Source organism: Oryzias latipes, chromosome 2 (assembly GCF_002234675.1).
Source record: "Oryzias latipes chromosome 2, ASM223467v1".
Taxonomy (NCBI): domain Eukaryota; kingdom Metazoa; phylum Chordata; class Actinopteri; order Beloniformes; family Adrianichthyidae; genus Oryzias; species Oryzias latipes.
This window is the reverse complement of record NC_019860.2, coordinates 224,431-248,523: the sequence shown is the minus strand read 5'-3', so window position 1 is coordinate 248,523 and position 24,093 is coordinate 224,431. Positions and strand designations below refer to the sequence as shown.

At 51.3% G+C, this 24,093-nt stretch overlaps 1 protein-coding gene across 3 annotated transcripts; it reads right to left on the bottom strand.

Annotated features, from left to right (window-relative positions):
* Positions 1-1,760: 1,760 nt before the first annotated feature.
* Positions 1,761-22,123, bottom strand: LOC101169094 (E3 ubiquitin-protein ligase HECW2-like). Of its 3 annotated transcripts, none has more exons than XM_023963813.1 (32): positions 21,821-22,123; positions 19,326-20,031; positions 17,288-17,395; positions 16,982-17,076; positions 16,684-16,759; positions 16,452-16,621; positions 16,234-16,376; positions 13,990-14,090; positions 13,067-13,626; positions 12,860-13,001; positions 12,661-12,795; positions 11,355-11,456; positions 10,999-11,149; positions 10,818-10,921; positions 10,627-10,742; positions 10,216-10,401; positions 9,515-9,667; positions 9,326-9,428; positions 8,802-8,898; positions 8,618-8,701; positions 8,443-8,552; positions 8,244-8,364; positions 5,876-5,989; positions 3,354-3,506; positions 3,172-3,270; positions 2,975-3,104; positions 2,757-2,903; positions 2,574-2,688; positions 2,427-2,512; positions 2,244-2,356; positions 1,961-2,101; positions 1,761-1,922 (listed from the first exon to the last, which is right to left on the bottom strand). In XM_023963813.1, exons 2-31 carry the CDS (start codon positions 19,687-19,689, stop codon positions 1,990-1,992), a joined length of 4,290 nt encoding a protein of 1,429 aa, XP_023819581.1. In that variant the 5' UTR covers positions 19,690-20,031; positions 21,821-22,123; the 3' UTR covers positions 1,761-1,922; positions 1,961-1,989. The 3 variants fall into 3 exon arrangements, with proteins under 3 accessions (XP_023819581.1, XP_023819582.1, XP_023819580.1); XM_023963814.1 differs by having other exon boundaries at positions 1,761-1,884; XM_023963812.1 differs by having other exon boundaries at positions 1,761-2,101; positions 21,821-22,122.
* Positions 22,124-24,093: the final 1,970 nt, after the last annotated feature.

The window sequence follows — 24,093 nt, the reverse complement described above, 5'->3', positions numbered from 1 at the left end:
ATTCTCTTTCCAACTTACGGGTTTCTTGTTTAAGAGAACGAGTTTCAGCGTTAAACCACGGTGCTACTCGGTTTTGTCTGACGAACTTAGGTTTCAAGGGGGCAACAACATGGAGTGTACTCCTGAGGGCTTGTAAGGCATCATTAACAAAGTGGTCATTTATACTAGGACTGATACTATGGGAGCTGGTCTCAGAGTATTTTCTCAGAATATCACTAAGTACTGGCTGAACTGTGTGTTTAAACTCAGACACAGAACGGTCAGTTAAGGTTCTTCTAAGCCAGGGGTCGGGAAGCTATGGCTCGCGAGCCATATATGTCTCTTTTGATGGTCACATGTGGCTCGCAGACAAATCTTTTAATTTTTTTAACTTTTTTTTTTTTTTTCATTAGACCAGTCCTTCTCGGGCGCGATGCGATGCCAGAGGCGCGCAGTAGTAGCGGTGCTTGGAGAAAAAAATCTACACCAGCACTATCAGTTACTATTATCTATTATTTCAAAGAGTTTGTACCACCCGGAAACCTGTGAATTGCCGTGCCTAAAACTGCGCGCCCCCGTCTCTGAGAAAGAGCGCGCGGTTGCGGGGACGGGATGTTAGAAGAAGAAAGCAGGGGGGGGGGGGGGTGAGGTGTTGTGGGGACAGGCAGCAGGTGAATCGCGCAGGGATTGTAAAAACGTAAAACCCACTGCCCGTCACTCACTGCGGCGTGTGAGTGTGTGTTTGGTTCCATGTCTGCATGTGAGCAGTTTTTCTCACATCTACAGAACATTCAGACCTAAGATCACGTTTAAAGTCTCAACGCCTGCATGAAGCAGAAACTCACCACGGATCAACCAGACTAGACCATCAGCAAAACTACCACGAGAAATACTCATCATTTATTAGCAACAGCATAACAATGTTATTAAAAAGAATCCACAGACTTATTGTACTTTAGAAATGTTGAAATTACATCAAATGCACACATTCACTTGTATATTTAGTTTTAAACATATTGTCGCGGACTGAGTTTAACTGGGCAGCTGTTGGGCCGCGTTAAAGTTCTGGAGTTCATTGAACGCATCAAGCAGAGATCTGATTGGCTCTCAGTTCTGTCGCTCAGCCTGTTGTTAGGTAGTTTGGACCAATGGGGTTCAGCTATGGGCCGAATAAGGGAAATGGGAGGGCTGGAGCGGGAGGGGGGGAATATAAAGTTGGGAGAAGCGCTCTCGTGTCGACGGGAGAGATTCAGGAGTTGATGAATTAGTTGTACGGCGTTTGCTGTGGTCTACATTAACCAGAATAAAGAACCTTAAATGATGTTAAGTCTCCGTGCCTCAGTGTGGGGAAGGGACACTACATTATTGTATGGCTCTTTCGAAATTACATTTAAAAATATGTGGCGTTTATGGCTCTCTCGGCAAAAAAGGTTCCTGACCCCTGTTCTAAGCTGTTTCTTATTCACTGGGGCGGTAGCATGTTCTAATGTTTAGCCTTCAACCAGTGTTTGATGGATGCTTTTCTTGGACGTGAAGCCCAAAAAGTGAGGTAGAAACTTCAGTAGCAAAGAGTGTACGCCAGTTTGGAACACGGAAGCCCGAAAGGTGGGAAGTGGTGGCTTGAACACGTGTTACCGATCACAGCTCAGGCAGACAAGGCTGGAATCGAACCTGCGATCTCCCCACCAGGGGTGGACCGCTCTACCTCTGCACCAGGAACAGGTGGGACTCTGTGTTATGTAACCCCCAGGTCAGAACCAGAAACTCATCCGGACTCTGTGGAGGTTTGGTGTGCGACTTTTATTTGATTGTTCTTGCTCCAAAATACAAAAAACGATGAGCAGTAAAAGGCCCAGGTGAGTTTCACTTGCACGGTGTCGGTTCCTCGGACAGGAAGTGGTTCACCTGCACGGGGTCGGTTCCTCGGACAGGAAGTGGTTCACCTGCACGGGGTCGGTTCCTCGGACAGGAAGTGGTTCACCTGTTACAAAAAGACCAGGAAGGTCTGCTTCACTCCAGCCCGAAGGTGCTGGTCTCCTCCACCGCCGTCAGCAGTTTCTCGAACAGCATGGAGAAGGACTGGTAGGGGGGCAGGTCCAGACGGTTGAAGCAGGTGTGGGCCCTGCAGGGGAGAGAGGGGGAGGGGCCACAGAGAGGGAGGACTTCAGGTGCTAATAAAGGAGTGTCAGCTGGTGCTCCATGGGGGAGCCCTCTCTGGGCCCTGCAGGGGGGGCTCCAGCTGAAGGTGGGGACCGTGACCTCACCTCGGCAGGGAGGTGACCTTCCCCCACTTCTCCACGCAGAACTTGCGGGGTCCGTTGCTGCCGCGCAGAGCGGCAAAGCCCTCGTACGGGATGCTGGACGTCCCGGTCACAAACTGAGGGAGGGGGGGCGGAGCCGTCAGTCACCTGACCGTGCCCGCCGAGGGTCCATCAGAACAAGCTCACCTGCAGCAGCCGCAGTCTCTGCTCGTTGTTGAACCTCTCCACCGCCGCCCAGAACCAGCGGATCACGATGTGGTTGTCATGGTAACCTGAAGACGACACGGTCACTGCAGCTTGGCCTTTGGCCCCCCACTGTGCCCCCCTGCTTACCTCCTCGGTACTCCGTGTTGCTCCTCCAGTCGGACAGGTCTATCTCTGCCGTCCCAGCGATCACCAGCTCCAGCTCTCTGGCATCGAACACGGACACCAGCCTGGCGTCCACCACCTGCAGAGAGCCGTGAGAGTCAGGACGGTGCCAGCACGCCGTGGCGATGGGGCTGGATGGCCGTTTACCTCGTAGAACCCTCGGACCAGGCTTTCGGTCTGCTGGACCACTCCTCTTTCGATCCTCCATTTCACCATCCGCTCGATGTACTCCTTCTTGTTCCTCTCCGACACCGGGATGTTCCCCCCTCCGGGCTTGAGCTCCCGCTCTGTGATCTACAAGCAGAAGCCGGTGAAGGCGGGCCCCCCCATGGGCCCACCCAGGGGCCCGCCGCGAGCACGGGTACCTGTCCGAAGACCTCCTCGTTGACGGTGAAGGTCAGCTCCAGGATGCCCTCGATGTCGTTGTCCTTCATCCACTGCAGCGACTGGTGGAACTCCTCGTCCAGGTACTCCAGGTCGGTCAGGTCGCACGGGCTGCAGGAGGAACACACCTTACTTCCTGTCCCACCCCAGGAGGCCCTCTGACCACCCGTGCACTCACATGCGCAGGAGACCCTTGTAGAAGGGTCTGGTGAAGAAGGCGTCCAGCAGGTACTGATGGATGAGAGCCAGACCCAGAATCCGGCCGCTGAACCGGAACCTGAACCCAGAGAACCAGGACACGTGTGTGTGTGTGGTGTGTGAGCGTGTCTGTGTGAGTCTGTGTGTGTCTGAGTGTATTACCATTCATAATGGTTGTCCACAAAGGCTGACATGGGGCTGATCTGAACCGTGTAGGTGTCGTTGGCCGAGTACTCAAACAGACCATAATAAGGGTTGAAGAGCTCCCTCGAAACCAGGAAGAAGAACTCCCTGGAAGGCCCGCTGTAGTCCAGTCTGTAACACAGACAAGGAAACACACAAAGGTGTTTCAGGAGACCCAGTGTGTGACAATGGTGACCTTTGACCCTCAGATTGTGTATCTACATGAATGCAGGTGTGTTCTCTGAGCCCTCTAGACAAACAAATGTTCCCAAAGGAGAACACTGACGTAGAAAACAGTGAAACTGGGAAAGAATGAGTCTAGTTCTCACTGAGACGTTCATCTGTTGTTGGAAATAGATGAACTAAACCAGAACGTGTCATAAACACACCTCCATGGGACATGTCCCCATGTCTATGGGAGCCTTTGGCACAAAAACGTAGTTGGTGGTACGTTCCACTGTTCCACTTTGGTGCTACGTTCCACTGCTCATCCACACACCAGACAATGGTACGTTCCACTGCTCATCCACACACCAGACAATGGTACGTTCCACTGCTCATCCACACTCTGGACAATGGTACGTTCCACTGCTCATCCACACACCAGACAATGGTACGTTCCACTGCTCATCCACACACCAGACAATGGTACGTTCCACTGCTCATCCACACACCAGACAATGGTACGTTCCACTGCTCATCCACACTCTGGACAATGGTACGTTCCACTGCTCATCCACACACCAGACAATGGTACGTTCCACTGCTCATCCACACACCAGACAATGGTACGTTCCACTGCTCATCCACACACCAGACAATGGTACGTTCCACTGCTCATCCACACACCAGACAATGGTACGTTCCACTGCTCATCCACACTCTGGACAATGGTACGTTCCACTGCTCATCCACACACCAGACAATGGTACATTCCACTGCTCATCCACACTCTGGACAATGGTACGTTCCACTGCTCATCCACACTCTGGACAATGGTACGTTCCACTGTTCCACTTTGGTGCTACGTTCCACTGCTCATCCACACACCAGACAATGGTACGTTCCACTGTTCCACTTTGGTGCTACGTTCCACTGCTCATCCACACACCAAACAATGGTACGTTCCACTGCTCATCCACACACCAGACAATGGTACGTTCCACTGCTCATCCACACACCAGACAATGGTACGTTCCACTGCTCATTCACACTCTGGACAATGGTACGTTCCACTGCTCATCCACACTCTGGACAATGGTACGTTCCACTGCTCATCCACACTCTGGACAATGGTACGTTCCACTGCTCATCCACACTCTGGACAATGGTACGTTCCACTGCTCATTCACGCACCAGACAATGGTACGTTCCACTGCTCATCCACACACACAATGGTACGTTCCACTGCTCATCCACACTCTGGACAATGGTACGTACCACTGCTCATCCACACTCTGGACAATGGTACGTTCCACTGCTCATCCACACTCTGGACAATGGTACGTTCCACTGCTCCTCCACATCAGGCAATGGTACGTTCCACTGCTCATCCACACTCTGGACAATGGTACGTTCCACTGCTCATCCACACTCTGGACAATGGTACGTTCCACTGCTCATCCACACTCTGGACAATGGTACGTTCCACTCCTCATTCACGCACCAGACAATGGTACGTTCCACTGCTCATCCACACTCTGGACAGTGGTACGTTCCACTGCTCATTCACACTCTGGACAATGGTACGTTCCACTGCTCATTCACGCACCAGACAATGGTACGTTCCACTGCTCATCCACACTCTGGACAATGGTACGTTCCACTGCTCATCCACACACTGGACAATGGTACGTTCCACTGCTCATCCACACACTGGACAATGGTATGTTCCACTGCTCATCCACACACTGGACAATGGTATGTTCCACTGCTCATACACACCAGACAATGGTACGTTCCACTGCTCATCCACACTCTGGACAATGGTACATTCCACTGCTCCTCCACACACCAGGCAATGGTACGTTCCACTGCTCATACACACCAGACAATGGTACATTCCACTGCTCATCCACACACCAGACAATGGTACATTCCACTGCTCATCCACACACCAGACAATGGTACGTTCCACTGCTCCTCCACACACCAGGCAATGGTACGTTCCACTGCTCATACACACCAGACAATGGTACGTTCCACTGCTCCTCCACACACCAGGCAATGGTACGTTCCACTGCTCATACACACCAGACAATGGTACATTCCACTGCTCATCCACACACCAGACAATGGTCTGTTCCACTGCTCATCCACACTCTGGACAATGGTACGTTCCACTGTCATGTTGAGGTGGTGGTACGAGCCTCATGAGACCTGGTCGCCACACCGGCGCTCCCCTAAATGACCCTCCAGGGATCCGGACAACCCCAAACCGTACGGGTCAAGGCTTAGGTTGAGTAGCTTCGTGTCCCAACCCCCCCTGCTCAAATACTCACCCCTCCTCCCCCACAAAGCTGACGTAGAACTTGCTGCGCTGCAGGTCCTTCCTGGAGTAGCACATGATCTGGTTGAAGGCGTCTTCCAGCAGGTGGTCCCTCCGGATGCTGAGCCTGAGGGACACACAGGAAGGTGAGCATGCTGGACTAGGGCTGTGACGATAACTGCATCACTGCAGTGATGACCGCACTTTTTTTTTGAAAGTTCTGCATATGCTGCGTGATTGGAACTATAATAAACACATTAAACATGTTCATCTTTGCTGATAATTTACTTTGTCTGCTAGTCCTGTGTTCAGACTTCAAGGGTTTCTATGGGAAACCTTTTATCACTCTTCTCCTTCTCTCTGCTGTCACTGTCTCAGAGAAGCACGCGGCACATGCTCACTTCACTTACACACACACACACACGTGCGCTGTTTCAGAAACAAACACACACACGTCCTCATTCCACCAAAATAGGTTTCTGTCTTGTGAGGAAATACGACAAATTTACTGCGTTCTACCTATTCATTTCCGTTACAACCTGCGTGGGTTCTTAAGTGCGTGACACGGCCCCCCGCCGGAGGATTTTGTGTTGGGGGGGGGGGGGGGGGTATTCACCTGTTCTCAGTCATGAACGCGCGCTGTTAGTAGGGTTGGGCGATGTCCCTTAAATTGGCCGTTGACGATGTTTGCCGTCAACCATCGGGATGGACGATGGCATCGTCGGGGGTGGGGGGTGGGGGTATTTTTACATTTTTCGTTCTTATATAACTGCTATTCGCTTTTTTGCTTTTTTCATTTTATTTCCCAACTAATGACTAATCCGCGATGATCCAGTATAAACGGAGGGAAGTGACTTTAACAAAAAAAGTAACAAAATAGAAAAGAAGTAGTCCGCTCCCGCACTTCACTAGTGAAGTGGACCGGCGGAGTGCGGACTTACAGCTTTGTGTTTGATGGGAAGGGGGGGGGGGGTTTACATGAGTGTTATGTGTGGGAGATTTAAGACTGCGACCCGTCCCGCAGCTCTAGGGGTACTAGCTACCGAACTCAGGACCGGGTCTAAAAGTGTGTGTCTGAGCACAGCTCGGATCGTCAGCACACACAGCGGTTTGAGCTTCAAAGCAGAAATGTCGCTCAGTCCTTAGAAAACAGTCAAACAATCACGCGGATTTGTGTTTCCAGTCGTGTCCCGACTAAATAAAGGCTGATGTTATTCTTACATGTTTACGTGCAGCCAGCAAGCAGCACCACCCAAAGCTAATGTTGTTAGCCCGTGTTAGCATACTGCTAATCCTGGCTTCGTTCAGAAAAAGCACTGACCACACGGATTAAAATTCAAATGATGAGCGAACAGGTGTTTCATAATAACCGTAACATTATTAAAGGCACGTTTAGAAGATCGTCTCGTATTTTACCGAGCTGACATGTCAATATGTTTAACATTGTTTTGTATTGAATTGTTACATTCAATAAAGTTTGAAAAAAAAAGCCGCTCGGCGGAATCTATATCCTTCCGGTTTTCAAACCCTACTGCGCATGTGCGAATGATTTATTCCGACGGAAAGTGTGACCTTAGTGAACGTTTTTATATTCTGAAAACATTTTTCTGGGCCCATGAACACGGTTGGATTCTAATCCGACCATTGATCCCATCAAGATATTTTGTACATGTAACCGCGGCTTATGGTGTCGACTCGCAACGTGGCGGGGGCGTGGCATCACGATGGTGGTCTCTCCATCGGGATGTCAGTCACCCATCACGATGGACGATGATATCGTCCATCGGCACAACCCTAGCTGTTAGATTTCCATGAATATCACTACATGTTTCGTTTGGGAACTATTTTGTTCAGCGTGACGTTACATGTCTGTATAAACAAAGGCGGAGCCTCCTGCCCCGCCTTCTTCAAGGCTACCAGAAAGGTGACGAGGTGTCCACAGTCTGTTTATTACTGGACAACATTTAATATTCTGAGAAGATCTCTGTACCAGAGAGCACAGGTGAAACTCCTGTGCATCTAGAGAGCAGAAGAATCAACACACACCCCCAACAGACGTGTGCACACCTCCCTCCCAGTCCCACACAAGACGCAGCACGCTCACACAGTCACAGTCAATCTACAACACCTACATAGTTAGTTCATTAGTTAGATAGGTAGTACCGTAGTTAGTTGTTACTGTTATTTGTTAATGAAGAATACTACGCTGTAATTGTGTTTATCTCCAATGCAGCCACCGGGGGATTTCTTTTTTCCTAGGGGGGGGGCTGCAGTTAACCGCGCCCCCTGGTGGTTCATCACCGCGGTGATCAAAAATCCGACACCGTCACAGCTCTATGCTGGACACTCCACCACAGCACAGGCGGGGCGGGGGGACTCACTTCAGCTTCCCGGGACCCTGGCCGTAACCTTTGGTTTCCAGCTTTCGGTAGAAGTTGCGTAGCTTGGCTTCAAAGTCTCTTTTGTAGGGGGCGGGGGCTCTGGCGTTGGCCCTCTGAGTGCCTGTGGGGGGGGGGGCACATATTTTCAGTCAGGTTCCACTCGTCGACACTGCGGCTTCATCAGGACTGTCGGCCCTACCCGGCGAGTTCTGGGGGGAGGACGCAGGCGACCCCCAGGGGGACTGGCAGTGGCTGGGGTGCAGTAAGGCGTGGGGGGGCACGTAGGACATGATGTCCTCGTCAAACAAGCTGCAGAGACACAGACAGGGTCGGAGTCCAACACGGACGCTCCTGTGACGTCATGAAGAGCTTACCTGAGCAGCATGACCAGGTCTGCGTCTCCGGACAGCCGGTTCAGGGCCGGCACGCCGTCTGAGCGGATCAGCTGGACCTTTTCCCTGTTGTCATGGCAACGAGGAGACAAAAAGGGACAGGAACACTGCAGGAATGACTCCAAACCCTGCTCCTCTGGTCCTGCAGGTGTGTCCGTGCACATACCTGAGAAGCTGGTTCCGGCTCAGGTCGGGTTGTCTCTCCTGCAGAATCTCGCAGATGTTCCCCTGACGCAGGAACGCCACGATCTTCTCGTTGTAAGCTGCAGACACAAGAACGTCCTGGTTGGTTGGAGAAGGCCTGCGGTTAGGGTGGGTGTGGGGGCTCAGGTCCAGGACCGTCCTCCTGGACTGGCCTGATAATAAGGGGGTCCCTGTCCCCCCCCCCCCCCCCCCCCCCCCCCCTGAGGAACCAGTGTGATCTTTGGTGGAAGGACTCGAAAGTTTGAGTCCAGCCCCAATCCACCGCAAGCGGGGTTGAAACATGCCCCGGACAGTGGGGCGTCTTTTGAAATGTTTGCCCCTACAGGGGAGATGTTTCAAATCTGCCCCTGAGGGGGGCAGTTGTGGGGGTGGCTGGTTTGTAAGTCATTCCCTGAGGAGGCCATTTTTAAAACATGCAGGGTATTTTCAAATGCCCCTGGGGTCATTGCAGCATGGAGAAAATCTCTTCTGCAGGTGTCCACTCACCTGCTGGCACCGCCTCCTGGACCTGACCCCGCCCGGCTGAGGTCAAGGTGCTTGAAGGTCGCGGCAGCACTGCCGGCCCGGCGTGCCGGGAGTCCTCCCTCCACTGCAAAGGAAGGTCCAGTGAGCATCTACACCAACACCCCCCCTCTGAACAGCAGCCCGAGGCACGGTGACCCCGTGGAGTCTTACCCGTCTGCGGGGGCTAACCTCTCCGGCGCTGTGGCTGCGCTGCCGTGTCAAGTGTTGGTGGTGAGCCAGCACACTGGGGGGCCGGGCGCTCTGGACTGGCAGGCGGGGGTCGATGAAGGTGGTGGCGCGGCAGTTGTGATCTACAAAGAAAGACTACACACGGAGACGGAACACAGTTAACCGGTTTTCGTTCAACCGTTTGACAGAGCCAGCCAGCATGGTGAAGGGAGGTTCATGATAATGGCTTGTTTGGGACATTGTTGTCGGGGTCAACAGTAGGCGGAGCCCGCACTTTACAACCCTGTGTGTGACCAGCAGAACAAGAGCTATAGCTGTGAAGTTTCGTAACCATAGTTTTGGTTGTTTGGAGGCAAACCGCCATCTTGGACTGTGGTTTTTCACTGCAGGTTGGCACAGGTCACATGACTTTCTGATAAGAAACATGGAGATTTTAGGAGGTGGTCTCCATTTTGTTTTTCTTCTGTGGTCAGTTTTATGACAGCAGACCAAAAACAGTGTTGTGCCAAAAGTCCTGCTGGTATGAAGAGATGCCACTGGTTCCTGGTTTGGACGGTGCCTTAAACGAGGACTGTCGTTGCGTAAATGCTGATCCTCCTAGAGAGGACCCCATGTATCTGAACTCATGCCCGTTCATGCTAGCAGACGTTGCTTCGCTGTGATTGGCTGGCGTGTGGACCCACCTTGCCCGTGTGGTCGTGCTTCATCTCCCAGCCTCTGGGCAGCTCCAGCTGCTTGTTGGCAAACATGTTGAGGAAGGCCACCAGGTCGCGGTTGTGCTGGTACCGCTCAAAGTGGTGTGCGTCCCGGCGGACCTTACTGACCATGTGCTTCAGACACGTGTTGGTGGAGAACATGCGGTAGGCACTCTGAGGAGATAAGGTTCCATCTTAGAACAGAAATGCCACCACCTTCCACTGGAGCAGCGTTCAGTCAGGTCTGACCAACGTTTCAGCTCCTCAACACCATCACGTTTGTAAGGCAACCATCACTCAGCATCAGTGTGACCTCAGTCCAGGAGAACCCCCACACATGTAGACCAGTCCCACATGGATCATTCACACCACAAGCAGAGAGAAGCTACCATTTCTTACGGGGTTTGAATGCAGCACAGTGAAAAAGTCTGGACTACTGAGGAACCTGCAGCTGGGGGACTGGAGGAGGGACACTCGAGACCTGGACCCAGACTGACCACTGTCCCTGCGCAGGTCTGGAGGCAGAAGCAGAGCGTGAAGGACGCACACAGCAGGACTGATAACACGCATGTGTAGTTTGCATGTGTAACCTGAAACGAGGGGCGGAGCCTCCACCTCGTCTCCCTGCAGCTCAGCTGCCGGCTGCTCCTCGGCTCTGCAGTGGTTGGTCATGGTCCTGTGGATGTTCTGGTACCTGACCAAAGGGAAGTTCTGCTTCAGGACACACCTGACAGACCTCACCGCTGGGACCGGGACTCTGGTTCTTCTCACCTGCGGATCAGCTGCTCCATCTGCTGGGTGGAGCTGGACCTCTGAAAGGTCTGTGGGGCGGGGGGCGCCGTGGGCCGCTGCCACGTGGTGGTTCTGTTGACATGGTCCACGTAGAAGATGCGGCCGTGGCTGTCGACCCGAGCCTCCCAGTCTGGAAGCAGCAGATGAGACGGTCCAGAACCGCCGGGTCACCAACGGTCAGGATGTCTTCCCGCCTCATTTTCTGTCTTTGGTTGTCTTTGTCTGATCAGCCCTTCTAGCCAGATCACCCTTATGTGAAATAATACTCCCACCTCCGTGCGCCACAGTTAAAGTGAGCGTGACGCAGACACACCAAGGAAAGCAGCCCAACTCACCCGGAGGCAGCGCTTCATCCACCCGTTGGTAGCGGCTGATATCATTACGGACCGATGGCAGAGAACGGACGGACTGATGGCCGCCGCCGGCAGCCACAGCGCCTGCACGCACACACACACACATCCAAACGCACATGCACGCACAAATGCACGCACGCACACACACACATCCACACACACACATCCACACACACATCCACACACAGGCGGGCACACGCACACATCCAAACGCACATGCACGCACGCACACACACATTCACACACACATCCACACACACGCGGGCACACGCACACATCCAAACGCACATGCACGCACAAATGCACGCACGCACACACACACACATCCACACACACACGCACACACCCAAACGCACATGCACGCACACACACACACATCCACACACATGCACGCACAAATGCACGCACGCACACACACATCCACACACACAGGTACACGCACGCACAAACACACATATCCAAACGCACATGCACGCACAAATGCACGCACACACACACACATGCACACAGGCACACGCACACACACACACACCCAAACGCACATGCACGCACAAATGCACGCACGCACACACACATCCAAACGCACATGCACAAATGCACGCACGCACACACACACACATCCACGCACGCACACACATCCACACACACACATCCACACACACATCCAAACGCACATGCACGCACGTACACACACACACATCCACGCACGCACACACATCCACACACACATGCACGCACACACACATCCAAACGCACACGCACACACAAATGCACGCACGCACACACACACACATCCACACACACGCGCGCACACAAAGTGTGACTTTTGAGCAAATGAAATCTCTTTTAATCCATAAAAGTATACATATTAGATTAAGTATACTTGAGTATAAATACAGAAACTATAATATAGACTATGTACGTGTAGTGTAGGGAGTAAACTGACTCATTACTTCTTTAGACTAAATCATTTTAGGTTTAAAATATATAATAACTACAGTAAGACTTTACACACTTGTAGTTCAGACTATGTATACTTGTTATTTACTTAAACAAACCCCCCCTGTGCCGGCACCAATGCTGCCACAGCTCCCATCTGAGGTGCTAACCAAGCCACAGAGAGCAATGAGGGGCTCAGGGATTCAAACCTGTAACCCTGTGGCCAGAGGTCGACCGCACCTTCCCTGGGCCGTGGTGTTCACTACAGAGTATGAGCGTCCCTCTTTTGATGGGCGGGACATCCAGGGGGGCTGGTACCCCAAAGGAAGGGGGCATCTGTAGGACTCACCTGTCTCTCCTTCCCCAGGCCTGGTCCGGGCTTCATCCTTCCTGGTTCTGGATTTGTCCTGGTTCTGCTCCAACCCCTCAGACAGCCTCCTCCACACGGCTCCTCCCTTCTCCGGGGCTCCGCCCCCCTCAGCTCCTGCATGTAAACGTTTGTCAGTCCGGTCGGGGTTTCCGGCAGGAGTCTAACCCCGCCCCCTTACCAGGCTCAGAACCCCCCACAGTGACCCCTGCGCTGCTGCTGGGGGTGGGGGCCGCTCCGGCTGGCCCGGTGGCCTCGCTGCTGGATGACTCCGCCCCCTCTTCCTCTGCCTTTGGAGCCGTTTCTTTCCCAGCATCCACCTCCTGAAAGGGAGAAGATCCGTGACACGGATGCCCCCCCTGAAAGACAGGAGGAAGCAGGGACCCACCTGGATGGGTGACAGCGGTCCGTGGGAGGAGCCAGAGGCCCCATCATTCTCACAACAGCCCGGTTCTGTTTGGACCTGTGACAGCTCTGCGGCAGACCCGCCCGTCCCTGAGACACCGGCCTCCGGTCCGGCTTCAGGGTCGTCAGACCCGGCGGCTGCGCTCTGCTGTGGCTCCGCCTCCTGCCGCCGACCCGCCGCGTCCTCCTCCTCGTCCGAGTCGATGTGCAGCATGGCGCTGAGCCGGGTGTCCGTGGGGAAACTGGAGCGGAGCCTTGGCAGAGGCGCCGCTCGCCCCCCCATGCTGGGAGGGGCTTCGATGGCGTCCAGGTAGTCGTTGAGGGACACCTGCCTCTGGCAGTGGGGCCCTGAAGCCCCTCCCCTCTCTCTGGCTTCACACCACAGGGTGCCGTCGCCGTAGAAACCGTTCAGGCGGCCCACTTCCGGACCGGACAGGGATGGCTCGAACACGCAATGAGGGGAGGAAGAGTGCGGCAGGTCTTCATCATCTGACGGCGTTTCAGCGCCCCCCAGCGCGGTCGCTCCAAGATCCACGGCTGCTTCTGCACAGTAAGGGGAGAGGGGCGGGGTCGGTCTCTGATGAACTTTGACCTACATCGTTCTCCCGGAGAGACCAGGAGTTCTCAGAGAACGTCAAAATCATCAGAACCATCAGACCCGTCAGAATCATCACGAGTCACGGCTTTATGATGAAGACGGGTCAGCGCCGGGCGGCAGAAGGAGGGAGCGTTTGTAAACGAGTCGTGGCGTCACCATGGAAACCACCACCAGAGCTTCAGCTGATTGGCCATGACTGTTGGGGTGTGTGTGTTTGTGTTGCTGAAAGCATTGTAAGCGTTCCTCTACAACACGGACACAGAGTTCTGCAGACGGTTCTGCAGCAGGTTCTGCTCAGGACCACCCACCTTCAGAACCAGGAGAGGTGAGGCTGACTCTGAAGCTGAGCTGGCCGCTCACGTGGTCGGTGGGGAGGCGGCGGCTCAGCCCGAAGCTGAGCTCGTGGTCGCTGTGCAGACGACAAAGAGAGAGAGCTTTGTGGAACACAACCCCTGATACACACACACACACACACAGAAAAAGATACACATAGTGACATTAAGAAACACACACAAAGTCACACACACAAGAGAATCTTTGGAGGGAGCTGAAACTCTGTGTTGCTCAGTGACAGCCCTGAACCCTGACTGATCTAGAGAAGATCTGTATGGAGGAATGGGCCAAAATCCCTGCTGCAGTGTGTAGAAACCTAGAGAAGAACTACAGAAACCGTTTGACCTCTGGAACTGGTAACAAAGGTTTTTGGACCAAATATTCAAGTTGTTTAACCCAAGTCATCAAATACTTATTGACCTCACTGTAGACATGCATATACAGTCAGGACCATCAATATTTGGACAGAGAGACATCCTTTCTATTTTAGTTTCTGTACATTACCACAGTGAATTTGAAATAAAACAACTCAGATGCCATTGAAGTGCAGACTTTCAGCTCTTATTCCATGGGATGAACAAAAAGATTGCAGAAAAATGTGAAAAACTAAAGCGTTTTTAACACAATCCCTTCATTTCATGGGCTGGTAAGTAATTGGATAATTGACTTCATGCTATTGCATGGGCAGGTGTGGGCAATTCCCTTGTTATGTCATTATGGGTGAAGCAGATAAAAGGCCTGGAGTTGGTTAGAGGACTCGTGCTGCATTTGGAAGATTTTGCTGTGAACAGACAACATGTGTTCAAAGGAGCTCTCCATGCAGGTGAAAGGAGCCATCATTAAGCTGAGAAAACAGAAAAAAAAAACATGCCAGAAACTGCTACAGTATTAGGAGTGGCTAAATCAACAGTGTGGTCCATGCTGAGAAAGAAAGAAAACACTGGTGAACTCAGCAACGCCAAAAGACCTGGACGTCCACGGAAGACAACAGTGGTGGATGATGGCAGAATCATTTCATGGTGAAGAGGAACCCATTCACAACAGCCAACCAAGTGAACAACACTCTCCAGGAGGTAGGCGGATCAATATCCAAGTCTACCATAAAAGAAGACTGCATGAAAGAAGATCCAGAGGGAACACTGCAAGATGCAAGCCACTCAGAAGCCTCAAGAATAGGAAGGCTAGACTGGACTTTGATAAAAAGCATCTAAAAAAGTTCTGGAAAAACATTCTATGGACAGATGAAACCATAATCAACCTCTACCAGAATGATGGCAAGAGAAAAGTATGGAGAAGGCGTGGAGAAGCTCCTGATCCAAAGCACACTACATCATCAGTAAAACACGGTGGAGGCAGTGTGATGGTCTGGGCCTGCATGGCTGCTAGTGGCACTGGAACACTAGTGTTCATTGATGACGTGACACAGGACAGAAGCAGCCCAATGAATTCTGAGGTGTTCAGAGACAGACTGTCTGCGCATATCCAGGTGAATGCAGCCAAAGCAACTCAGGAGTTTATTAAAGCAAAGAAGTAGAATATTCTTGAATGTCCAAGTCAGTCACCTGATCTGAACCCATTGAGCAGCATTTCACTTGTTGAAGACTAAACTTCAGACAGAAAGGCCCACAAACAAACAGCAACTGTTTGCTGCTGCAGTAAAGGCCTGGCAGAGCATTCAGAAGGAGAAAACCAGCATCTGCTGATGTCCATGAGTTCAAGACTTCAGGCTGTCATTGACAACAAAGGCTTTTCAACCAAATATTAGGAATGACCATTTGGTTTGCAGTTACTTCATTTGTCCAATGACTTACCAGCCCATGAAATGAAGGGATTGTGTTTAAAAAATGTTTTAGTTTTTCACATTTTTATACAATCTTTTTGTTCAACCCGTGGAATAAAAGCTGAAAGTCTGCACTTCAATGGCATCTGAGTTGTTTTATTTCAAATTCACTGTGGTAATGGACAGAAACTACATTAGACAGAATGTGTGTCTGTCCAAATATTGATGGTCCTGACTGTAGATATTCACTAACATGCACAAACACTAAAACGCACACTGATCCAACGGGTCACACGTGCACGCAGACCCTCACATAAGCACACATGCACACACGTGCACGCAGACCCTCACATAAGCACACATGCACACACACACACGTGCACGCAGACCCTCACGTAAGCACACATGCACACACACACACGTGCACGCAGACCCTCACGTGCGCGTTTGTCCTTCCAGGAGTCTCTGAACAGGAACAACCAGCTGACCCAGGAAGCGCTTAATGATTGGCCGGCTCTTGGCGAACTTGTCCTTCACCTCAACCTCCAGCACGTCGCTCAGGAGCGCCACGAAGGTGAACTTCTGCGGCACAGACACACTCTTCATCGTCATGGTGGTTTGGCACCACCATGGCGGAGCCACAGAACCCACACTGACCTCTCCGTGCCACGCGGGGTTGGTGGTGTTGAGGACGATGGAGGAGCGCCTCTCCTGACCCTGGTGGGTGAACTTGGGGAGGCCAGTCCTCCTGCCGGGCTGGATGGACATCTTCAGGTAGGGGTCGGGGTTGAAGAACATCCCCTTCTTCAGTCCCACGGCTCTGACGTCTGAAAGGGAGAACCTCAGGAGTCGTTCCTCAGAGACTCCACGGTCTTCTGCTTCCCCTTACCTGAAATGGTGAAGGTGACCAGCCTCTGACAGAGCTCCCCGCCCGACGGCTCCTCCCGTTCACCTTCACTCCTCACCTGGAGACGAACCGAACCAAACGCTGGGATGTTGGAACGATTGATAAACGTCAGCAGAGCTCCTCTCACCAAACCCTAGTGGTTGGTATCGACTGGCCTGTTAGTGAGGCCTCTGACACATGGATGAATCCAACGCGTGTACACACACATGTACACACACAGCAGAAAACACATGTACACACACAACAAAAAAAACACACAGCAGCCCGCAGACATACGTACCAGAACTCCAGGATTCTGGACGGTGATGCAGGGTGTAGACGCTCGTAGAGCTCCACTCAGTCCGTGGTAGTACCTGAAGCAGATCTTTGTTTCCGCTGTCGGAGACAAACATAGGTTAGCTTTCTATCGTCTGATTAGGAAACCCAGCTGTACACAAACTAGTCCCTACAGACCACCGTCAGGCAGATCAATACCGGATCACCAACAGACCAACTTTAGGCTGTCCCTTCTCATCTGAAGCCCCTCCCCTCTTGGTTTTAAACCCACATTAGGCGTGTGGGGTCCTTTGGCAGATTACAGACTCACGTTCTGTAAAGTAGGGTTCTGGCTCCAGCCTCCATACGATGTGTCCTGTCTGGGTGCCGTTGACGCCGCGGTTCTTGGAGTCCCACATGTTTGCCACACACGTCTCGTCTGTCAAACGTCAACAGTGTTTCACCAAAGACTCCTGGTCAGAGCTTACAGTCACACAAAGATGTCGACAATCTACAGTATAACCCGTTCAGAGAAGAAGCTCGGGTAGAACCCATTCACTGGTTTCATGGTACATTTCTCCTTCAACATCATGAAGTCTGCAAGTGCCCCTTACTGGAAAGCAACCCCAAACCACCATGCTTCCACCCCCAAACTTAACTGTTGGAATGCTGTTATGGGGTGGGGGGTGCCATTTCTTCTCTAAACATGGTGTGTAGACTGTCAGTCATGTAACCATCCTCTGGTCTCCCAGTAATCCAGAAACTTCTCCAAATGATCGTCCAAACTTTAACTGAGCCTCAACCTGCTTTTTGTAGTACTAACGTGAATCCGTGTTTTTGTTACGTATTACTAAGAAGATTGGAGGTTACAGGTCATGTGAATACTCTAACGTGGCTAACATGTAGCGTGTTCCAAACTGACGGACTTATCTTTTGCTCTTGTGTCTCCCTTAATGCACCTTAAAATATGGCACCTGCTGACACAAGGTCTGCCGAAGGGATTCTTGGCTCTTGGAGAACTATTCTTTGGACTCCTCGGACACGGATCTTACAGTTTGTTGTGTTTGCAGTTCAATTTTATTTCTATAGCCCAATAGCCATCTAAATGGGGCTTATACCAGTTGTTGTACAAGTACAGGGAATCAGTCATAAAATACCAGAGGTACTTGCTAAACTACACAGCCTGAGCTAAACTCGCCATCCCTAGCCTTAGGTGAAATTGGTTTTCTTGGTTTTTCTAGCTTACGGCCCATATAGCATTCAGGAAATACGTCTCTAACCATCCATCAGGATGTGCCCTAACGATAAGATTACAGAGATTTTGGGAGAGTTCTTTGCATTCTTATTAAGTAGAAATGACAAATCCATCAATCAGGATTAAAGGAGCTGAAATCAATTAGTACTAATAATAATAATAATAATCATGGATTGGATTTATCTGTGCTTTTCCAGACGCTCAAAGCACTTACATTGTGTCCATTATTCATTCACTCCTCATTCATACTTGGTGATGGTAGCTACGGTTGTAGCCACAGCTGCCCTGGGGCAGACTGACAGAGGCGTGGCTGGCAGTTGGCGCCTACAGCCCCTCTGACCATCACCGGGACATTCATGCACATTCACACACCAGTGGAGCCACACTGGAGGCAAGGAGGGTGAAATGTCTGGCCCAAGGACACAACGACAGTTGGCTGGGGGGAGCGGGGATCGAACCACCGACCCTTCGATCATTGGACGACCCACTAAACCGCCTGAGCCACTGCCGCGGGGCGGGGTTCTCAATACTGACACATTAGAGGGATCTCCTGGATTTTGGGCCTTCTTATCCTCTTGTGTTCGACACTTATTCCCTGTGTCGTTTCAGTTTACTTAAAACCTCGACCTGTGTACTTACATGTCCTAATTTCTGTGTATGAACGTCATATTTAGCGGGAATGTCTGATGGAAATATTGTGTCAGTTTGGCCTTTGCTGATAGAAATGCTGTCAAATTCATGTTTCCTCTGCTGCTTTTCATGTTAGCATGGCGCTACTTCCATACATAAGAGAGTATCAACCCCAACTCAACCATTGACGTATCGACCACCAACTGTCGGCAGGTCATGGGACGGTTAGGGGGCAGAACAGGGGGCCAGTCAGGAGCTGATCAGAAAGTGGGTCAGTGACCTCTCAGAGGACAGATCCTATCAGGGGCCAGGTCTGGGCGGACTGATCAGTGTTTGGTTTGATTTATGCATCTCTACTATATAGTCCATATGAATCGGGTCATCTACAACCCTTCCCACCCCCCAACACCCAACTTAGGTCTATTCAGGCATGCTGACATAATCACAGGGGCGTGAACCCACAGCAGGTTCTGGAAGGGCTCACCAATGTGGTAGAGTCCAATCCAGTCGGTGGCGTCCACCTCCTCCTTGATGTCCCAGGATATGACCAGCTGCCCGTGGCCCAGAGTCAACTGGTACGTGGACGCCGTCAGCGATGAGCGGCCCTCCGAGGTCAACAGGTCTGTGTCGCTGTTGGCCCGCTGGAGCCCCGCCCCCATTCCTTCTGCTGTCATGGAGGAGGAAGGGGCCTCCTGTTCCGACAGGGTGTGGAGGCCGTCAGGGCCAATCGTGTACGGCCGGGAGGGAAGGCCGCGTCGGCGCTCCGTCAGGACGGGATCCCGACCTCCATCACTGTGAGAAGATGATAATGGGGGGGCCGAGGAGGAAGCCATAGCAGCTGCTGCCATGGCTGAAGGGAGGAAACTTTTTGTCAGGTGGGGGTATTGGCAGTGGTGGTGTGAAACGGGGGCAGAAGAAAGAAACAGCAAATGATGGAGGAAGAAAGTCTTCAGTCCTCCAGCAGAAAAGGAACTAGAACAAAGATGGAGCAGCTCTGCCGGTACTCATGCGTCCTCATCGCTTGAGCGAGGCAGTGTTCATCATCCGTCCGCCCATCAACCGAGCTTCCACCAACAGAGGCGTGTCTGCAGCCGAACGGAGCAGGAGGTTACGGAGGGACAGGTGTGCCGGACCAGCATCAGTCCAGACGGAAGAGGAGATGTGCGGCCGAGACCACGGTCATCCTCCAACTGTGAAACACAAGAGATGGAACAACCAATCAGAGACCCTTCAGTCAATAGAAAAGACAAAACAACCAATGAGAGACCCTTCAGTCAAACCAAAAGATAAAACAACCAATGAGACTTCAGTCAATAGAAAAGACAAGACAACCAATCACAGACCCTAGGGTCAATAGAAAAGACAAGACAACCAATCACAGACCCTAGGGTCAATAGAAAAGACAAGACAACCAATGAGAGACCCTTCAGTCAAACCAAAAGATAAAACAACCAATGAGACTTCAGTCAATAGAAATACAAAACAACCAATCAGAGACCCTAGGGTCAATAGAAAAGACAAGACAACCAATCACAGACCCTTCAGTCAATAGAAAAGACAAGACAACCAATCACAGACCCTTCAGTCAATAGAAAAGACAAGACAACCAATCACAGACCCCTGAGTCAAACAAAACAAAAAATAACCTAAAAAGAAAACTTTTTTAAGGTTGATCTTCCAGAAAAATTGATTTAAGACGACATCATTTCTATTTCTCTGCACGAAATATGAAGTGCAGTTTGTTTTAAATGAAGAAAACCATAAACAACCGATGGTACTAGAGTTTAAGAGCTGCTGGGACCAGCACCCCCCACCCCTCCCAGTAAAGCTTAGACTGGAGACACACTGGAGCAGCCCTCAGACCGGACATAACCGCTATGCAGATGATGCCGTTTTGTTCCCACATGGTCTGAATGTCCTGTCCGAGGGGTCAGCCACAGGTCTGCTCCTGCTGATCCAGGAATAGAACAATGAGGGGGTGGAGACAGTTTCCTGCCCCCCACACGCTCACATTCCTCTGAGGAGGCCTCTTCGTCCTCTCCTCTTCCTCAGTCTGTCACAGACTACAGTCCGTCCAGCAGAAGAAACGTTTAGAGAAGGTTCTGGTTCTAGTTCATCAAACCTGCTTTGATCCAGGTCTCCTGTTGTCGGTGCGAACCGCTCACTGTCAGAGAACTGGACTGGCTGACGAATCAGGAGTGAGCTTGTAGGAAGGCCCACCCCTACCCCTTCAAAGCACGCTCTGCAAAATCTGTCAGCCAATCGGTTTGAATGCTGCACTGGGGGGCCAGCAGGCTCCTCCTACTTTTACTGAGGCATCTGATTGGTCGGTTTCTAACTTGAATAACTTGAACTACAGAAAAAAATAGGATCATCCAGAAAAAGGTTCCACATCCAGACTCTGACCAATAGAATGACCAACAGCTGGTTATTTCTCTACAGAAGTCTATGGGATTCTGGCTGAAGCCACTTCCTGTTTGGAAATGCCAGAGGGGCGGAGTCACTCAGTCAGTCAGCGGCGTGGACCAGAACCCAAAGGAAATCCATTGGTACAGATGGAGCTGTTCATGTGACCCCGCCCTGAAACCTGGGGAAGGTCCTGGCCTCACAACACCTCTCCCAGAATCCCCATCACCATGGCAACCAGGAGCTGGACGCAGGGATGAGGGCTTTCAAACCTGCAACCGCTGCTGCAGGTGTGATCTGATGAACGCCGTCCTCGGTACATCAGACGGTTTTCTCCAGACCTCTGAGGTGAAGGCGGGTCAGGATGGGCATCCACAGCACTGACCCGGAACCAGAACCTACACCCCAAAATCCCACAGAACCACAGGTATCCAACCCACAGATCCAGAACTTCCGGTTCTGGGATGCACGGAGGGGGTCGGTGTTCTCCAGAGGAACCTCCTCGGGCCTCATAAGTTACAGCATAACATGAGCATGCCCCCCACCCTGCGCGCCCAAGGAAACACCTCTCACCGTCTCCACGCGCGCGTTCACGCGCTGCTTTCATCTCCAGCGAGGCCTCATCCTCATCACCGGTCCTTCCTGAGCTTCCCGGCCGGATATGCGGCTCCGCAGCCCCGCCACAGCCCGGCGTCGCCCCGCTCCGTCTGCATGAGCTCCGGCGGAGCTGATAGAGGGGGGGGGGGGTCCGTTCTCCCCGAAAACACGCGAGAAACACCGAATCTGATCCACGGACGGCGAGCGGGAGGGACCGCGGCTTCCGTTTCAGCCTCAGACCGATGTTTTCATCAGAGCCGAGGAGGATGAGGATGGGTGGGCGGGGCCTTCCTGTGTGTGAGCGGATCTCGCCCAATCAGCGCCGCTGGCAGAAGTTCGCCTCTGCTTTGCGGCGTTCCGCCCAGTCCTGCCTTCAGACGAGCTTCGGACCAGCTTCAGGCTAACTTCACGCTAACTTCAGGCTAACTTCAGACCAGCTTCAGGCTAAGTTCAGATCCAATTCAGTCCAGCTTCTATGGAGTTAATTCAGTCTCAATAATCAGAAACGCACACAAACTGTTTCACAACTGTAATGTTATACAAACATGAAAAAAATGCAAATATTTTGTTCAACAAATGCACAGGCTAACTTCAGGCTAACTTCAGATCAGCTTCAGGCTAACTTCACACTAACTTCAGGCTAACTTCAGACCAGCTTCAGGCTAACTTCAGATCAGCTTCAGGCTAACTTCACACTAACTTCAGCTTCAGATCAGCTTCAGGCTAACTTCACGCTAACTTCAGGCTAACTTCAGATCAGCTTCAGGCTAAGTTCAGATCCAATTCAGTCCAGCTTCTATGGAGTTAATTCAGTCTCAATAATCAGAAACACACACAAACTGTTTCACAACTGTAATGTTATACAAACATGAAAAAAAAATGCAAATATTTTGTTCAACAAATGCACAGGCTAACTTCAGGCTAACTTTAGATCAGCTTCAGGCTAACTTCACACTAACTTCAGGCTAACTTCAGACCAGCTTCAGGCTAACTTCAGACCAGCTTCAGGCTAACTTCAGATCAGCTTCAGGCTAACTTCACACTAACTTCAGGCTAACTTCAGATCAGCTTCAGGCTAACTTCACACTAACTTCAGGCTAACTTCAGACCAGCTTCAAGCTAACTTCACGCTAACTTCAGGCTAACTTCAGATCAGCTTCAGGCTAACTTCACACTAACTTCAGACCAGCTTCGGCTAACTTCAGATCATCTTCAGGCAAACTTCACACTAGCTTCAGGCTAACTTCAGATCAGCTTCAGGCTAACTTCACACTAACTTCAGCTTCAGATCAGCTTCAGGCTAACTTCACGCTAACTTCAGGCTAACTTCAGATCAGCTTCAGGCTAACTTCACACTAACTTCAGGCTAACTTCAGACCAACTTCAGGCTAACTTCACGCTAACTTCAGTCTAACTTCAGGCTAACTTCAGATCAGCTTCAGGCTAACTTCAGGCTAAACTCAGACCAGCTTCAAGCTAACTTCAGATCATCTTCAGGCAAACTTCACACTAGCTTCAGGCTAACTTCAGATCAGCTTCAGGCTAACTTCACACTAACTTCAGGCTAACTTCAGACCAACTTCAGGCTAACTTCACGCTAACTTCAGTCTAACTTCAGGCTAACTTCAGATCAGCTTCAGGCTAACTTCAGGCTAACCTCAGACCAGCTTCAGGCTAACTTCACACTAACTTCAGGCTAACTTCAGACCAGCTTCGGCTAACTTCAGATCATCTTCAGGCTAACTAAAGACCAGCTTCAGGCTAACTTCACACTAACTTCAGGCTAACTTAAGATCAGCTTCAGGCAAACTTCAGACTAACTTCAGATCATCTTCAGGCAAACTTCACACTAACTTCAGGCTAACTTCAGACCCGCTTCAGGCTAACTTCATGCTAACTTCAGGCTAACTTTAGATCAGCTTCAGGCCAACTTCACACTAACTTCAGGCTAACTTCAGACCAGCTTCAAGCTAACTTCACGCTAACTTCAGGCTTACTTCAGATCAGCTTCAGGCTAACTTCACACTAACTTCAGGCTAACTTCAGACCAGCTTCGGCTAACTTCAGATCATCTTCAGGCAAACTTCACACTAACTTCAGGCTAACTTCAGACCAGCTTCAGGCTAACTTCACGCTAACTTCAGGTTAACTTCAGATCAGCTTCAGGCTAACTTCAGATCAACTTCAGGCTAACTTCAGACCAACTTCAGGCTAACTTCAGACCAGCTTCGGCTAACTTCAGATCATCT